Below are 19,403 nucleotides of genomic sequence, written 5' to 3'. Positions count from 1 at the left end.
GTCGCATTAAAAATCTGAATAAAACCTATATGAAAATTAATCTGCTGTTCTTTGATGTTCATGCATACATTCCAACCAAGTGCCACAGGATTTAGCTATTCAACTGCCAGTCTTTCAAGTCTAAAGTAGAACAAAATCTTACATTACTTCAGTGTAAGGGGCCTTTTGCTCATATCAACAATACACTTTTACATACAGAAAAAGAAAAGATTAAGCATTTCCTTTGCATATAATCAGATTTGGAATGAAAGGAAATCCTCAAATATGCTGCTGAAAGGCAGTATTTTTAGGCTGCTCTGTACTTGGACTGAAGTCCAAACTGTAGTTCAAATCTTGAACAACAATCTGAGCAGTGATAATAATGTTCTGAAGTTACTGAAACAAATTGAAATACGTTGATTTAAATAAAGTCTCTGCTCAGACAAGAAAACATTTCAGACAACTGGACGTATTTGAATTTGTTTTCTGTTTATTCCCCTGCTCTGGAAATTGAAGCAGAATTTGCATTTGAAATAGGTAAATGCTTGTGGACATTGTCTGATGCACATGGAGAGAGGGAGAGGAAGACAATGAGCATGGGCATGATGAATTATCTGATACAGAAATTATGTTACTGTATAATAATTCAGCATTATTTTACTAAGTTTGGGATAGTGATGCAACTGCTCTGAAACAATACATGTCTTTTTTAAATGTCAGTTTTGGAAGAGCTAATGGAGCTTGGGAGGTCTCATCATCCTTCAGATTCGGGCGCTAAGGGATAAACAAAGCTGCTTGTGGAAACAGAAAAATCAGTCTTTTGATGGAGATGTGTTGTTGGAAATACTGCACAGGTGGAACTGCCATCAGCTTTCCAGAATATATTCAACCTTCTTTGCCACTTTACTCTCTACCGAAGTGTTTTGTCTTAAAACCAAAAATAAAGCCCCAAAAATCACTCCTGAGTGTTCTGAGTGCAGTTCAGCAGAACAAATTTTCATTCAAAACGGTGATTTACAGTTTTCTGCTATAGTTCAGCTACTCCCATCATGTTATTGCTCAGCAGAGCTTGTCCAAACTGAAAGAGGCTTAAAATGTGATATGAGAGGGGAATTTACAGGGTGTGTGCTCACTTCAGGTAATTCCTTTGCAGTTGTATCAAACCAACAACCTGCTCTGCACATATATTGCAGAAGTTAACAAATGACAGGGGAAGGGAAAAGAAGACCAGAGAGCAGTTTATTTTACTGATTAATTTTGTTAAAAATTGCCAAAAAAATTGAAGCCCATCACTGAAAACAACAGACCCTGGAAAAAATCAATTTTTTATAAAATATTTATCTTTTTTTTCGTGTATGAAATAGAATTGAAACTGAACAGTTACACGATGAAACAAATCCACTTGGAATTTTACAATTTAAGAACTTTTGAAATTACGTATTTGAATTTATGCATTTTATTTCCCTGAAGCTACAGATTACAAGGTGGAACAGAACTGATAAAGAGCTTGCCGTTGTCTTCACAATGATTTCTGATTTTCCAAAGTCTGGGAGAGAGTAGAAGTCAAAGCCCCAGTAGAAAAGCAAAGACTTCACATGGAAATGGGTGGTTAAGAGTAGGTTCTCACTTTTGACTGAGAAGGAATGAAAATTCTTTATTCATACTGTAACACAGACATAAGAAAAAGGTAATTAAAATGGCATTATTTGATTTGGGGCGTATTTTTTGTATTTTTCTCTCACAACTTAAAAGTATCTGGACAGTAGCAGTTTGATAGCATTTGATGAAGAATTGTTAGAAGAATTGTTAGTGCCTGTCCCTGACCCTGCACCCCATCATGTGTGCTCCAAAGGGACACATTCCCATGAAGACAAAGAATGACAGACACCCCTCCCTGCCCAATATTCTCCTACAAAAATTCAAAATTCGGTGGAATTCTTGAACTACCTGGCAAGGGAGTTCACATTTCTCTCCCCTCCATCCCGGGGCACAGGTACAGGTCCCATCCAGAGCATTACAAGCCCCTCCATTGAGGCATTGGCAGGTCAGGTTACAGCCCAGTCCCCACGTGCCACTGGGGCAATTTATGGAGCAATCCACACCATGCCAACCTGCCAAAAAAAAAAAGGGATTAAAGTCAGAAATTAATCAGATATTCCCCCATTTCTCTCAGAGGATGCTTCCTTCTGCCTGCCTTGGGGCATGTCTCCAAGATGGGCAATACTGGGGTAACATTCACTACAGGATTTATCAACAGCTTCAGCTGAGGGCTTGTCCAGGTTGAAACAAAGGTGTTCAAGGGCACCTTGTAACATCTGTGCATAGCACACATCTGCAGATGGGTGCCAACATCCAAAAGAGACTGATGGAAAATCTGAAATGGAAATAGAGACACCTTGACTTTTCACTGAGAAGCACTAAACTACACTGAGAGTATTGAGGTGTAGACTGAAAATAATTAGGAGTATTATCCCTAGGCTCAAGCTGCTGCTTTCGTAATTGTTCCACCAGCATTTAATACAGACAGTCCTGTAATATGGTTTTAACAGCTATCTAAAAAGAACAAAGAAAAACCAACCATAGAAGTATTGAGTAAATTGGATTCTCCAAGGAAACACCGAAGAGCTTTTAGATGATTTCTGCACTTCTCTCCAAATACAAAAAGAAATGTAATGGAAAATGGCTCTAAAATACAGCATTCACCACTGATGATGCCTGACAGCAATGGTTTGCAGACTGGATAGACTGGGATGTGAATAGATTTTTTAAAATGTGATCATCCATCGGATCCAAGAGGAACAGTGTGAGGCAGTCAGTCATATGTTACCACCACCAGTGACACAGGCCAACTTTCTAATTTTGTACCTTGTTTACAGTAAGTGGAGGGAAAAATAATTCTGCACTGAGCCTGATCAATAGGCTATGCAAAACACATGCACAGAAATCCGTCTGCCTCGTGCTTCATTGATAACTTCAAATTTAGGGGTCATTCCAGGAAAAAAATGTGGTACCACACTGGCCAGGAAATTGAGACACTTTCCCTCAACTGTCTTCCCAGGATTTATAATTTTCATTTGTTTACATGACAAGTACCTAGGTTTAATTTTATTTCTTGCTGTCCTTTTTCACTGTAGTATGACTAAAACTGCACAGTGCACAGGAAAATAGGATTCTGTATTGCTCAAGGAATATTTTTCTCCTCACAATCTGGCTAATTTGCAGTATCTACCTTAATTAGCTCCACTGTCTCTGGAAAGAGTAGAAGTTCCACATTTGCTGCACAACTCATTTAAATAGTTGTCAGTCCCTGAAAAATTTAGTGGCTCTTTGTCTAGGAAACTCTAACACTTCTCCTCAGTTCACATGCTTTGAGAAAAAACATTTTTTAGACAGGAAGGGTTTACAAGGTAGACTGGTCATGGGATTTGCTTAGGAGCATTCTGCAGCCTCTCCCTCCCTTCTCAGCAATCCCAGCACCACAGCTGAGGGACACTGGGAACGAGGTTAGGCAAGGTTTTGTCAGAAAATTGTGTGGATCTGTTGAAATGAGTCCAGAGGAGGATCCACAAAGGGGATCAGAGAGCCTAAGATAGCTGGAGAGAGACTTTTTTACAAGGGGAAGCAGTGATGGGACCAGGGGAAATAGTTTAAGACTAAAAGAGGAGATATTTAGATGGGAGATTGGGAAGGAATTGTTCCCTGGCAGGGTGGGCAGGCCCTGGCACAGGGTGCCCAGAGAAGCTGTGGCTGCCCCTGGATCCCTGGCAGTGCCCAAGGCCAGGCTGGATGGGGCTTGGAGCAGCCTGGGATAGTGGAAGGTGTCCCTGCCCATAGCAGGGGGTGGCACTGGATGGGATTTAAGGTCTCTTCGAACCCAAACTGTTACCAAATCCTCCAAAATCCTTGGCATAAATAAACTCCTTTAACACTGTCTTTTTAGTGTCAGCAAGTCAGGCATTACTTTATTCCTTTCCTGGCCAGGGTCTGTGTGTATGGCTGGCAAAATTCTGGCCTCCACACAGATGCAGACATGAAACTTTTTCACATATTTATAATTTTTTAGCAAACAAAGAAATTATTATTCATTGGTTCTAAATCACATAATTCTCTTTCATTAATTAGAATTCTATCCTCTATTGGTAATTGATTTCTCACTTCTCAGGCGAATTAGTCTGTATTTTTTAGTCTTTTTGTTATCTTTTCCCCAGGTAGTGGCTTTCCAACACACATATGTGGAATCTTTGTTATCTTGTTGTCTTCTTCATCTTCTGGTTTCTGCAAAATGTCTTTGTAGCCCATAAATCCTGCACTTCTTGTGTTCAGTTTGAACACATCTCTCTCTCTCTCTCTCCTCCCCCACACTTTGTTCATTGAAGCATGTCAAAGTGAGCTAAGGAAAACTTGAAGTTTCAGTAACTTTCCCCAAGCTGCATTCCCACAATAGCTGCTCATGACAAACTGCTGAATTCTGGCTAAAAGTATTTCAAGACCAACACACTGCTTATAGTTAACATACTGGTTATGAATAATGAAAAACAATTAACTAAAAGTTAGTGAAAACCAATAATTTAAAAAAAAAATCAGGAAAGTTATGTAATTTCCAACAAAACCATTCTGGGGTTCTATATGGTTTTGATTAGGAATGCTGACTTCAGATAAAGGGTAAACCCCACACACCTCCTGGCAGAGCAGAGTGCTTCACTGAGAACATATTCTCCTTGTTTTTGCCTCCCAGAGCAGCAGAATCATAAAGTGGCTGCTTCTCATTAAGTTTCCTCTTCTCTACTTCAAAAAACCAGTTTCATTTTACAGTTACAGAGAAATAAAATGAATCTGAGGAGACACTTACCTGCTTTGCAGGCACAAGAACCATCCACAGGTGAGCAGGTGGCCCCGTTTTTGCAGCTGCACATGGAGGAACAGTTCACTCCGTATGTTCCAGGGAGACAAGGGGTACCACAAGAAGCACCCTGAATTATAAAAAAAACAGAGCATAAAAACCATCTGAGGAGGCTCAGACAATACAACTGACTCAAGTGATGCAAAAGCCAGAAAACATAGAGCCCATGCATGTCCCAGGCTGTCACTAAGTTCTCTCAAATTTAGGGGAGAGGGACACCTTCATGCTTTTTAAACATTCTGAAACCTTTTTAAGTAAGTATTATAATGCTGTGAGAGCTCAGGTCCTGGTTAGCTCAATGGACAGTAATAAAGTGGCTCTTTATGAAACTAAAACACAGTAAGAAAGCAGTGTAATGGAAAATAATGTGGGTACGTAAAATATTTTTGAGAACTAATTTGGCTGAGGTTTTCAGTTATTACTAGTACAAGAACAGTCATACTGTAAAATGTTGGATTAGCATCCAAAGCACATGCAACAGCAAATGTGTGTAAAAGTTGCAGAATAATCTGTCCTGAACTATAAAAAGAAGTGCTTCTGGCTGGAGTTTCTGTGGATGGAGCATGAGGAGTTGATGACTGAAACCCATCATTCCTCCCTTTACTTACATCTCAACAGCACACCCTTCTTCTTATCAACATCTTACAAAGCAACTAACTTCTCTTTGTAAAAATGCCTTCATTTCAGCACTGAGAACCCATCAGAAATGTTGCCTTTTCAGGGTCTTACAGCACAAGCAGTGACACCCAAACACCCTGGCATGGTGGAGAAAGGACGAGGTGGCACCTTGAAGAATTTGTTGCATGACTGGGCACAGTGGGACTGTGAAACTGTGAGACCTCTTTACCTTAAATCCAGGGGCACAGGTGCACTTCCCAGTGACGCTGTCGCAGTCAGCCCCGTTCTGGCAGCTGCAGATCTGCTGACACTGCTCCCCATAGAACCCTGGGGAACACGTCTCGTTGCAGTAGAGCCCAGACCAGCCTGGCTTGCAGGAGCATTCCCCAGACATGGGGTGACAGCTGCCGGGGTGGGGGATGAAAGGTTAAGTCAGTAATTCAGGACTAAACATGGCACAAATATTATTTTCTTTCCATGAGAGAACAAAATGCTGTTGCAGGTGGGTTGTGTGAAGGGCCTTGCGTGAGATGATTTTATTTCTCAAAAGGCAATTTGGTGTATTTATATAAAAATACATGCCAATTAAGATAGGAAATGTAACATTATACAACATACAGGCATTTTTGGAGGACATGGAAAGAAATGAAGAGATATCATTTTTCTGCATCTATTTGAAAAGAAACCTTGCTGAAACACAGTTTTTACCATAATATAGATATCCATGGTTACAAATATTAAGAGGATGAAGTCATTACATTCTCCCAAAATTTGTTGTTACACTTCCACTCTAACAGGAACATTTTCGTAACACTGCAGAAGCTCAGCAGCATATTGTCTGAGAAACATGATCAAGAAAAATAGCATGGCATCCAACACAAGAAAACAACAGAGCACCCCAGCAGCAAAGCAAGGACACTCTTCTCTTTAAATTAGTTTGAAAGAGGACAACTGGAATCTTTCAGGGAATGGTACAAAATCATTAGCACTGGGCAGAAGCCAGCTATACCATGAGAGCAGTGACCTTTCCGGGGAGCATCTCCCCTCTCTGCTGGCCATACCTGGTGGCAGAGCAGCTGCCTCTACCTGGAACAGCAGTTTCATTGAAGGGCCACGCAGGCAGCTGCTGCCTCATAACAAATGGACATCATCAGCTGTGCAAAGATATATAGTCTGGGAGAGGGGACACAATGGGGTGCTCTGTAGCACTCTGGCAGACAAAGCATTTGCTTAATTCTCACCAAAGGAAAGCCTTAATATCCAAATCCAATATATTCACAATGGGAAGACTGTTTGGAGATATTTGCCTGCCACTGACTGAAGTGAAGCTCCTTTAAGAGTGCTGGAAATAAAAAAGAAAAAAAAAGCCTTCCTCCAGACAAATTAAATGACCCATGACAAGAGCCTGGTTTTGCAAGACTTGCTGACTCTGTGTGTGGGGATATATTGGAAACAGTATTTTTCTGACCATTCGAAAGTTTGAAAAAACACCTCCTGCACTTTTAGGTGCTGTAACATTAATAACAGCAATCTTTGAAAGAGTTGCAGCATAACATGGGAACATAACATTAGTTGCAACTGCTCTTGGACTTGAGGGCTGCTCTTGCCAAAGCAAGAGTTTAAAACTGCTGAACACAACCATTGCTGATCAGGGAAAGCAGGAATTGTGAAAGTTGGAATGTCACTATATACTCTGCTTTCTGCATATTTAATGCATGCACTATGCCACCATAAAAATTCGTGGGTCTTCAAGATATTAAAATACCTTTGACAGTATTGACATAAAGTGAGAGGAAAAGCCTTTTCATGAAATGGTTCAAAACTCATGGTGTTCATACCAAACAGCCCTGGTTATTCGTTCAGTTATGAGCACACCTGCCATGAAACAAGATGAAATGGAACTATTCTCATATAAAACACATGCTAAATTATGAAGACACAAGATGCAGCAAGATAATCTGGTTTGTCCCTTATCCTAAACTTCTGTGGGACCCCAACTTCCCATGAGAGGAAGAATACAGGGAAAATGAAAAAAAAAAAAAAAATTAAATCCACAACCAAATAGCTGTTAGGATAAGAATCAGAATATATTCATAACAGATATTCAGTAGCACTGGCACTTTAAGACATAAATCCTGGAACCCTATAAACTGCTGATTGGAAGTGTGGTTTGTTGTTGGGAGTATTTTTTTCCCTTCCAGGAGAGGGGGAGCCCACACACATGAGGAAGCACTGGATGTGAGGCAGAGGCATTGATATTCTGTGCCCCCCAGTGAGTGTCACTGAAGCATCCTTGCACACGTATTGATTGGCACCAAAATTAGTATTCTGTGATCTGTAATTAGATGTAGGAAGCCAAAGCACTTCTGAAGGCTTTTGATGGGTTCTCATGCAGTTATCTTAATTGGCAATAATGCTTAAATATTAAGGTAGGGAAATAAAGAGATGCTGAGAGATACTGGCAGTATATTCTCTTTTACTCCTGGTTGTCTGTTCACACTAGCTGGAAATGCAACCCTACTCTGTATAGAGACAAAAAAAATACTTGTGGACAGTTCATATTATATATTTGAAGGACTTAGATGAAATTAATGATTTTTATATGCTTCATGTATGTGTTTTGCTTTTAAAATATCCAACCAAAGGGTGCAGCACCCTAAAAGAATAAATATAAATATCAATAAATATAAAATTTCTGTGAAAAGCTCTTGCACCTGTACGTACAGGCCCATTAGAAAAATGCAAAATTAAAATGCCCTAATCTTTAAAAACAGAGCCAAACTACACAAACCAAACATGTATTACACCAATAATACTGCAATAAATCCTACATACACACCTCAGAAAGGGCATGAGACAAGAAAACCCCTCACTAGTGCTCATGTCAGGAATAAATCTTAATTGCAGGCTGCACTGGACCAAGAGGGTTGGTACAAGAGGGTTGTTACCTGTTGCTGTCCTCTGGGCCCCTCAAACAGATTAAAATCTCTCAAGTATAGCTGTTTTTATGCTCTACCAAGCATTTAATAAAGGCTGCTGGTACAACCAAGAGCAAGGAAGGGCTTGCCTTTCATTTCCAGGAGCTGCCATCAACCAACAGCAGCAGCAAAACCCCTACAGCTTAGCCCACTCCAAATGCAAATAATGAATTATCGTCAGAGCTGTTCTGATGTGAATTTTTCAATCATAAAACAGTAGTAAAGAAAAAAGAATGTGCATTTTTCAACTATATATGTGAAGAAGTATGTGAAGAAAATGACTGAAAACACAGCTGTATTCTGGAACTTAGGAGCACTTACTTTAGAGCAATATTTTTTGGAGCTTTTTTTTTTCTAAATTAACCTTTAGTTCACTTCTGTATTGATTAATACTAATAACCTAGAGCTCTAATAGCCTAGAGCTCTAATAGCCTAGAGCTCTAAGCCTACCAATAGCTCCTCTTTGAGGATATCTAAACCGGTGATCACACCCAGATGAAAAAAGCTTTTATGGTATCGAGGGCCCCCAAAACAGAACCCCAGACCTTCAGACACACAAAGTTTATTTGCAGAAGGAATTCCACCCCTTTTTTTTTGTGCTCTGGGATTACTTTGCTGCTGAATGGATTAGTGCCATGAAGATCCTCTCAGGATCAGCCAGGCCAAGCTGTGCTTGTGGTAGGCAAGAGAGGGTTGAGGGTATTCCCTGACATGACTGAAGAGCTGTCTCGTGGCTGACTGGCATCAAGAGACGAGGACAACCAGACACAACTGGCTTCTAAGAAGATTCTCGAAAGCCTCAAGTGCCCACAGGGAGTTTTGTCTTCTGCATCATTACCCAGATCCCACCCCGATTCCTGCTGTTTGATGCTCTCGGTCACTTCCTCACCCAGGGTGAAGGGAGCTTACATATATGTAAAACACAATTGTGAAGCAATGAAAATACTTGTTTTTCTCACACATCGGGATGCTCTGGTAAATATGCTCCTGCACCTTCAGGGCTCTTGAGTGCCTTTGGATTTGTCTATACAAGGGGGGAAATGTCCAAAAAAAGACCAGCCATATGCTGTTGTTTACTCGTGAACATTTGTGATCTGATTTGACCACGAGCCGTCTCTTCCAGTGGTATAAATGAAGGAACAGCTGTGTGGAACATGAATCAGAAGTAATCCCTGTAATATTAGAAATGGTATACAGTGCAACACATTCCTGTCAAACCAGGCTGCTGCAACAGTCTGCAGACAGATTTTCAGGGAAGTAGCTAAGTATAATTCATAACACAACAGTACTTGGTCTGCTAGCCTAATTTGAGAGCTGGAGGGCCCAGCATTACATTGCCATTTATTCCTGAACACACTGCCCATATAATAAATTGCTTGATTTTACATCCAAGCAACTCTGTATTTTTTTCGAGGTATTTCAGGCAAATGGGATGAACAGAAGCACAAGTACACAACTGTAAAAGTGTATACCTGGAAAGGGAAAAGAATTCAGTTCATTGTCACAGTTTGTCAACAAAAGATGTGTTGAACAACTCTGACAACCCACAAAATAATTTTTCACAGAGAATTAACAGAGAAGCTATTTCCATGCACATCTTTGGATTTAACATCACTGCTAAATTCTGACTAAAAGCTTTTATTTTACCTATGAGGAAAAGTGCATCTTTTATTAATGTACAGCAGCATTCCATGTGACACCCAGGAGTTCCTGTAAATCCCCCTCACAGCTACTTTCAACAGCAAAAATTTAGATTGTGCTCACAAACCTTCTCCAAGGTACTGTTATTAGTAATGCAATTAAGTGTAAGTGAATGCACAATGACCACAGTATGTAATCAGAAGAATTGTTTTGTAACAAGAGAAAGCTGTCCACTATTGTTCTATAAATAGGCTGTCTCGCCTCAACTGACATCTGACATCCCTCCCTCACAGCTGAAACTTTGTCTCCAAATAACTAGCTTTTATATTTTCACAACAATATGCTCAAATACTGTCAAAATCCACAAAAACTAAAAAAAATAGGGCTCATTACTGCCTGAATAAGGAGAGATGTGTAAAAGCTAAGCTAATGGGAAAACTGTTTTCATTTGATTTCCAGGGATTGGATTTTACCTGCTCACTAGAAAAAGCACTTAAATGACAAAAAATGTACTTTTCAAACCCAGACTCACAACAGGTGGGCTTCTAAAATTTTGTACTAAAATAGTCACCTACAGCAATTCTTATATACAGAGAGAGACTGAAAGAGAGAAATGCCCAAGCTTCTCACACCCAACTCAGAAAACTTTACACATCCATTGATTTCAAATCAGTTGCTTCTCATCTACAGTAAACCAGAACATGTGAGAGACCATGTGTACTGACTTTATGACTTTATGACCATGATTTACTCAGGTGGCAAACATAGATAAAAGTCACGCTTTGTCTTAGTATTTATTTCATGGGTCAGAGACCAAACACAGCAGTGAATATTATGATCAAATATGCTTGCAAGTAAAAATTCAAAGGCTCTTTTGGGTTGGTGTTTTCTTTCTCGTTGTGTTCAGAGAATACCAAATACTTGCAAGTCTTTAGCTGCCTCACCTTGCATGGAAGTATTAGAAAAATCAGGAAACATCCCTTTTCAGGTTATATTTGGATTTCTGTGCTCTATTGAGAAAAAAAAAACAAATCAGGGTAGAGGGTGTAAAGCCTACCTCCAGGTGTTGGGCATGTGGCAGGGACACTTTTTATCACACTTGAGGCCATAAATTCCCTCGGGGCAGAGCCTGGTTTCACAGTGCTGACCAGTGTACCCTGGCTCACAGAGACAGGCACCATTGATGTGGTAGCACTTCCCACCATTCACACATTTGCAGGTCTCTGCACAATGCAGCCCGTAGGTCCCCACTGGGCATTCATCCTGGCACCTGTCAGGAAAAAAACCCCAAACAATAAAGAAACAAAAAATTGCTTTATTCCCTATAAACGACAGCTTCTGGAGGTTCAAAGGAAATATGGTTTATGAGGCATGTCTTCTACTGGTTGAAAATGCCACTTAAATAGAGCGGAAATCTGTGTAACTTGGAAAAACATTCAGGAGCTCAAACCCATTCTTTTCATCTGATTTTTCTGACAGATGAAAACTGCCAGAAAAACAGTTAAAACTTGAGTTTAACCCACATGGGAAAGTAACAATGATTTCTCTTGCTGCTTAAGGAAAATATATCCTAAGAGACTTCTTCACCAAGCTTTTCCTCTCTCATTCATGGACTGTGAGAAGATAGACGCTTTAGCCAAATTAACTTCCTTAATTTTCTATACATGGAAGACATTGTTTAACCTAAAGATCAGTCTGTATCTTTAGCTTGACTACTAAGAAATAAAATTTCAGTATCCTGCTTCTAAAATTTGCAACTCATTAACTGATGATTTTCTGGATAGAAATTTCATTTGGCTATGTCTTATGAGTTTGATGTTTCCAGCTTTGTCTTTTCTGTGTTCTACAAAGGATTTGTTAAATTCTGAATGCCAGTCCAATTAGAGATTGTGCAAAAATACTACTTGATAGTATAGCACACTATTAATGGTCTTCTTTCTTTTTATTTATTTTTTTGTTCTTTTTCTGTTTTGCTTATAAATTTGGCTTTTTGGTTTAGTTTGTTTTTATGTATGACTGGTGGTTCACTACACAGAATTTCAAAGACACAGGATACAAGGAACTGCAAAATGTAACAGAAATTAGCAGAGACCTCTGACAGAATTAAAATGGGTATACATGTTCATTTCATGCTTCTGCAGTATTTTTCTCAATCTGATACTGATATCCAGAAGTTTCAAGGTATTCATAACTCTGTCCTAACTGAAGTCACCAATTAAATCTTCTCTCCTGAGGTGTAGCATAATAATAGAGCTAATTACCCTGTATCAATTATTCCTGAAGAAGTTATACAAATAAAGCTGTGAAAGAATTTTCCTCAAGTGACAACCAGGAATCCCAGCCAAACTAGAAAAAATTTAACCTTGAAATTTTAATTTTTTTTTTTTAACTGGCAAAACCTACCTCTTTGGTGGTGGTGTGTATGGGCTACCCTCAGACAGTGCCCACACATGGCTGGTAACAATTGTCTGACTTGAAATAAGGACCAGGTCTACAACCTTGCCTCTGACTCCTTCCTGCCCTTGGAATTATCTTGAAAAATGAAAGAATTGAAAATACAGCCTCTTTTGTGGGAAGAGAGGGAGGCTCAGATTTGCAAAATCTGATCAAAATGGGCCAGCCTGTAAGGCATTTCAGATGAAAGTCAGATTTAAATTATTGCAGTACGAAAAATTTAATTACTTTTAGAAACACCAGTGTAGAGCAGTGTGTAGACACTTGTGTGGTTACTCCCTTGAATTTCCCTGGAGCCCTGTCCATGTCTGTCTAAATGCATCTACCACCTTCTGCACTGTTTCTTCACAGACACAAATATAACTTTGGCATGCAAATGGCTCTAGACTAATTATTTCTCTTCTTCATGAGGTCTTTTTCCACATTATGTCAGGCAGAGCACTCCCCATGTCCTGTGAACACTCGTGTGGGAAGTGCATATGGTTACAATACCCACAGCTGCTGGCAGAGATCCTCTGGACTGACCCCAGTGATTAGGCTGCTGCTGACACCAGAAAATGAGTTGTGTGCTGCTTAAAATACATTCAGGAAAACGTTCTTTCATCGCTTTCCACTGCCTTCAAAGGTGATGTCTCACTCTACTATCTTTCCAATCTGCCAAAGCTGACTTTCAGTCATCAGAAAATGAAATGCTTCATTTCATTTGAGCGGAGTATTTTTAGGAGACAACCCTCCAGCCTGCTCCCTTTGAAGAGGGATTGAACGAGCCTCCCTTGCTGCTGTGAGTGCCAGACATCTGCACAAACCCATGAACCTCCCTCCTCACGCCTCCACCACAGCCCAGCCTGCACCACTCTGCACGACACTCCACACAAGAAGTGCCAGAGCTCAGGGCCCAGCAGGAAAACACTGAAACCCAGCAGTTCCTTCACAGAAGTGTTCTTCCACATGGACACTTGCAACTTGGGACCCAGCGTCAGCTGAGTGACACGGCAAACATTTCACCATCAAAACCAGCACTTTTAATCGTATCACAGATCCATTCATTGCTCTTTCTACCAGCTTCTGAAGTTTCCCTGTTGTAGCAGAGCCCCCCAGGCTCAGCAGGCTGGCAGGAATGGGTTTTCCTTACCGTTCCCCTGTGTAGCCCGGGCTGCAGTGGCAGTGACCCGTCGCTGAGTCGCAGGTCCCTCCGTTGTGGCACTGGCACTCCTGGGAGCAGTTCTTCCCATAACGACCCTCAGGACAAGGCTGACCACAGACCATGCCCTGTGAGTGCAGAGGAGAAAACTTAGTGTTAAGAATTGGGATTGCAGCTTGAATGGACAAGGAAGAAATGAGGGAAGGTCAAGGAGATCCCGTATTACTCGCCCAGTGCTGATCTTGGAAATGCCAGACCCTTCTCCAGCTTTAAACGTGGGGCATGTTCCAGCACTGGAGGAATAATCTTCTAGGATTTCCATGCTGGAAATAAAAGCTTATGAAAAACACTCTCCCTAAGCACCTGTGAAAACACTTACATATTTAAGACTAACTGATGTCAAGCTCTTCCCAATTTATTTACCAGGAGTACTATATATCAATGCACAAAGGAATGCCCTCCAGTGAATAGAGGTGTAGGAATCAGCAGTTGCTCTAATGCCCCAATTACTCTATTTTATGGTAAGTTGGGGTTTTGTTGTGATGAATGAAAAAGCTGTTTGTAATTTCACTTAAAGCAGCATGTCCTAAAAGCTTAAGTAGCATGATTGCTCCTTTCAATGGGTTTTGAATTTCTGCACTGCCTTTTACATCCTTGGAACTAATTACACCTGGGTGGTGGGGGAAACATCAGAACCTAAGGCTTTTAAGAAGCCATTTCAAGAAAAAGGTATTTACAGGCATTTCATCAGACAAAAGACATCCAGGTACTTCATCTAATATAAGACTGCAGCATTTGCACCTGGCTACTTTAAACCTCCCTTACAGGAAAAGCAAAAAAAAGGTTATGCTGACAAAGTAGTATTTCACAGAACTGAAACTTTAAAATTAAAACTTACGCTTAAATAATTAGTTGGAATGGAAAATTAGTCAGAGCTCTAAAAAGTAATGTACTAGTTAACACACATACTAGTATAAAATTTTCCTCACTGCTTCATGTGCTATCTCATTTTTTAGTAGCTGTGTTTAGGCAGATAAAGGGAGTCAAGAATTTATGCAAACATTTGTATTCTATGACCAGTAGTTTTGTCTCTTTTAGTGTGAAATGGAATAAAAAGTAAAAATAGCCATATTCCAAGCTAGGTTGTCAGGTGTGCTACTCAAACTCACAAGCAGAGATTGTATTTTATAGCCACTCTCTCTAGTCGGCGAAAAACTGACCTCTGGCACAGGTTATGTCAATACAATATAATCACAAGGTAATTAAATGATCAGTAAATGTGAATTTTCACACAAAATGAACATTTAAACAGAAAATATTATCAAATGTTCATGATCAATATAACCAGCAAATGTATTTAAAGAATTTATTTGGGCCTTGATCACCATCCAACTTCATTATCTGTCAACTCAAGAGTTGGCAGCCTGGTAGCAAGGGAAGGCAATTTACATCTCCAAGGTCAGGTCTTCTTTCCCCATCCTCTGATAAAATGGGATGAAGCCTAAAGATAATGTCAAAGATCTGATGTCCCATCTCCTCACCAACAATGAACACAGTACCTACAGGTTTAGGGTTTTTTTCCATGCATACTGGACATACAAAAATGGGCACAAATCCCACTATTAATATATACAATGGCATCACCTCCCTATAATATCAACTTACATGGAGAAATCAATGACTTCCAGGCAAGATCTAATGGATATTGCCTTGTCACAGCACAACTCATGTCTTTTGCTTCCCAGAATCTGACACAGTTAAAAAGGCAGTGCAGAACTGGAGCATTTTCAGTAACAGATGGTTTTGCAAGTATTTTATTTCAGTCCCTTATGCTAAAATATGTTTTTCATTACTCCTGGCTACAAGCAGACCGCATTTGCTATCCTCGTTTGCTACCCTTTTTTTCCTGTTGAAATGTACAAATATGGAAGTTTTGGGGGGGCTGTGCGGATTTCAGAGCGTGTGTTTTACCATCCATCCCGGCGGGCAGGAGCACTCCCCGGTGACGTGGTGACAGACTCCTCCATTCTGGCATGGGCACCTCTCCTCGCACTGCGGGCCGTGCTTCCCAGGGGGACACAGGTCCTCACAGCTGTGCAGGGGGTGGGGACAGCACAGACACTCGTTACCACAGGCCCCAGACACCTCTTTTACTGCTGCCATCATTAGTTCTTCCAGCCAAAAGCATGGAGAAGAGAGCGGTGTGACACACGGAGGGATGCACACCGAGTGTTGTGTGTGACATCCACACAACAGATCTAAGGAAACAGACCTGGCATTCTAGGAATTACTCCTTCCCAAGCCGTTTCTTTATACTCAATTTGGCACTCATTCACTGCTGCTGACACAGCTCTGGAATGACCAAGGCCAAACAACTCCATGTTCCAATGCCATTTTCCAAACCTGTGGCCAAACTGCCGCGAAGAACCCCCTGCTGCTCCTTTTCGTGCGTTTTTAATGGTCTGGGTCAAGGCTTCTTCTCTTGGCTGCACATCTGAACGTGCCCTGCAACATGGGTTTGCCCAAACCCGCTTACTCAACTCTTCAGAACTTGTAACCCCCCCCCCCCCCCCCCCCCCCCAAAAAATGACACAGCCGCTGCTTACAAGGCGCCGGTGTAGCCGGGGGGACACCTGCACTCCCCGGTGACGTGGTCGCAGGTGGCTCCGTTCTGGCACTGGCACTTCTGGTGGCAGTCGTTGCCGTAGGAGCCGGGGTCGCAGCGCTCCTCGCAGCGCCAGCCCTTGAAGCCCGCGGAGCAGTGGCAGGCCCCGGTGATGGGGTTGCACAGGGCCCCGTTCTTGCACTGGCAGCGGCTGCTGCAGTGGGGTCCCCAGTGGTCGCTGTCGCACGCTGGGCGGGCAGAGGGAGAGAAGTGCAGCGGTTTTAGAGTAGTTTTTATGTTACAGCACGGGAGGTGCTGCGTGTCGATCGTACAACAAGAAGAAAAAAAGTTATTAAATGGAAATAGGTATTCCTCCTTGGTCCTTAAGGATTGTAGCAGGCAGGCCAGACTTAATTTATGCAATTCATGCAAATGATTCTTCTTGAGAAAAGCCAGCGTTACAAAACATGAGGCTGAGAAAAAAATGCAAGCCCGAATCCCTTAGTTCTCAAAACTCTTCATTATGACTCTCCACCATCAAACCGTGAGCTTCCCTTTACAGAGGGAACTCTTGCTAGCTTACAAAAAAGTAGTTTAAATCCACCAACAACTGTCTGAATCCCACAAGGAAGTTGCAAAGCTTGCTCGGTGTAGACTTACAATTTTTGACAATTCAAAGAATTCCTCCTTGTTCATGTAATTGCAAAGATTTCCTTTGCAATCTTGCAATATACTGATAGGGCAAAAGAAAACACAAGAAGCACCTCATCAAGCAATAGGAAATTAACAATTATATGCTTAAACTTAATCTGGATGTTACAAATTGGGTTATCCAAAGTGTCTTTACGATCATTCAAATCCATCTTTTCTTGTCTGCCCCAATGCATCCCATTAAAGCCCTATAAGCAAACCATTCAGAGGGTATTTCTGCATCAAAAGAAGAACTTAAGGAAGAAATTTCATCCTAAGAAACACAGGAGTCCTGTAAAGAGCCAGAAGATTAAGGTCACCTGGAGTTCAACAGGAATGTGTTAATCATATGGTCAAATGATCTGATTTTATTTTTATGTTCTGTTGATAACAGCAGCACAATGGGAAAGCTTCAATTGCAGCGACTGTGAGCCCAGGCTCTCCTCTTGAAGACTGACAACCATTGTTCTCCCAGTCTTCTCCTGGGGCAAAAAAGCCAGGCAGAGAACAGGCACACTTTCCTAGACTAATGCAAAGTAATTCAAGAATGCTCCTCAGGGTAGGAATTACTCAGCTGTAAGAGCTGTTCACCCAGGCTACACAAAAAAAAAAAAAAAAAAAGGAATTAGGGTCTTTTCAAGAATCTACTCCTTAAGGGTTTTTTTTTTCTAGGATAAGTCACTAGAACATGCATCCATAAATGGAGATATTGTGAGCACTTACACATAATAAAATGGAGAGCAACAGAAAGCAGTGTTATGTATTATAAACACCCAGCAATGCTGCTGGGCTGTAAGAACAACTGCCCATCTATTACTGGCCTCTCTCTTTAAATATGGTTTGTTGTGGACAAACAACAGGTCTACAACAGTTCTGTAGTGCACTGCTGCCTACAGCACACTGCATCTCTCCAACTGCCTTTTGACATGATAACTTTCAGCATTATCGATGTCTGCATAGAGCAGAACGTGTAATCCTCATGCTCAACCAGTCAGGAAACTAGCTATTTTGGGATATATAAAAATACATCTATGTCTGTCGAGATGTCTGAGACAGTCACGTGTTCTGTCAAGAGTGAGCATAAACCCCTACTTTTATTTATTATTTTTTAATTTTTTTAATTAACACGTTAGTCCAGATTCAATTGAAAGTCTTCTTCCTTTGGCAAAATTTCAATTTCTGCCGTTCCTCATGTAAAAATTAATTAATAAATAAAAAAATCAATTAAAAAAACCCCAACAAACAAACAAAAAAAACCCCTGTCTGGGCATGTCTGCTAAACAGGAGAATCCAGACTGATTGTCACACCACAACTGTTCCAGTGCAGAGCTCAGGCAAGGATGGAGGCAGCCAGAACATGCCCTTGCTACAAAGATGGGACTGGCAAGAGAAGATTTATTCTTGGTTGAAAAGTGAGAGAGTGAGAGGTTGTGTTCTTTCACCAGCTGCTGGGAATGGGGTATTTGGTGCAGCCAACAACATTGCTGCAGCTTCCTGAAGACCCAGTGCAACCAGTCTGAGAGCCACAGGGACCAGAAACTTCTCCTACCAAGCATCTGCCACTGCATCCAGCACCCAGCCTCACTTGGGGAGCATGTACTGCCCAGTGCATACCCATTACTTAGTTTCCTGGCATGACCTTCTCATTATGTTTGCAGGAAATCATTAAAATAAAAACACATCCTATGGCTGGCAAAGGATTCCCAGTCTCAAGACCATTCTCCTGGCAATGAGCAGGTGAATAAGAAATATTGACTTTGCAATCTCTCATGACATTCCACCAGGACAGTGGTGGCCCCACCACGGTGCAGTTTTGCCCCAGCCCCTTCACACAAGGCTTTGTCACCAGCCTTCCATCCACCTTTGACTTATGGGGAGAACTGTGGAGAAATGTGCAGGATTAAGGGGAATAAATAATAATACTGAACAAGACAGATAAATCAGGTCTTTCACCTCTTTGTCCCCTGACTGACCATCACTAATATTCTGCATAGGAAATCAGAGTGATTTGTCAGAAACTGATGCTCAGTTTACTATTAGAAAAGAAGAAAGCAAAGGGTAGAAATGTTTCCTGTAGCAAGTTTTGATTACTTTTAATTAGTTTTGGATCTTAAATTTACCAATTATTATATCAGACTATTTCTGCTGCTTTCTAGGATTCAAAGACTGAGAAAGTTGTGTTGGAAGTCACACACATCTGCTAATTTGGTGGAATGGGAGAGTCTTGGGAGTTAAGGACTGTCAGGTTAGAGAGTGTCAGCTGGAGTTTAATGAGAATAGCTGTGCTGGCTGCACCAGGTCACAGGCACACATGCTCAGGGCACACACCACAGGCAGGCACACGCAAGAGCCTCAGACACTGATTTTCTGAACAGATCCAGAGCTGTAAATCATCTC

The 19,403-nt window shown here is 41.1% G+C and overlaps 1 protein-coding gene across 1 annotated transcript in view; it reads right to left on the bottom strand.

Moving 5' to 3' along the window:
• The window catches only part of MEGF10 (multiple EGF like domains 10), a gene marked incomplete at both ends in the record, with an annotated part of 63,554 nt that overhangs the window by 26,026 nt on the left and 18,125 nt on the right, over positions 1-19,403 (bottom strand). The window contains 7 exons of the mRNA XM_082302001.1: positions 1,927-2,090; positions 4,829-4,949; positions 5,727-5,901; positions 11,174-11,386; positions 13,703-13,839; positions 15,683-15,803; positions 16,318-16,564. Of these exons, the coding sequence (XP_082158127.1) occupies positions 1,927-2,090; positions 4,829-4,949; positions 5,727-5,901; positions 11,174-11,386; positions 13,703-13,839; positions 15,683-15,803; positions 16,318-16,564 (1,178 nt within the window). The remainder of the gene's footprint in view (positions 1-1,926; positions 2,091-4,828; positions 4,950-5,726; positions 5,902-11,173; positions 11,387-13,702; positions 13,840-15,682; positions 15,804-16,317; positions 16,565-19,403) is intronic.

The sequence above is a fragment of the Coloeus monedula genome, assembly GCF_965178545.1.
Source record: "Coloeus monedula genome assembly, chromosome: Z".
In the NCBI taxonomy this organism is placed as follows: Eukaryota; Metazoa; Chordata; class Aves; order Passeriformes; family Corvidae; genus Coloeus; species Coloeus monedula.
Note: the sequence above shows the minus strand (reverse complement) of the source record. Positions and strands in the feature narration are given on the sequence as shown.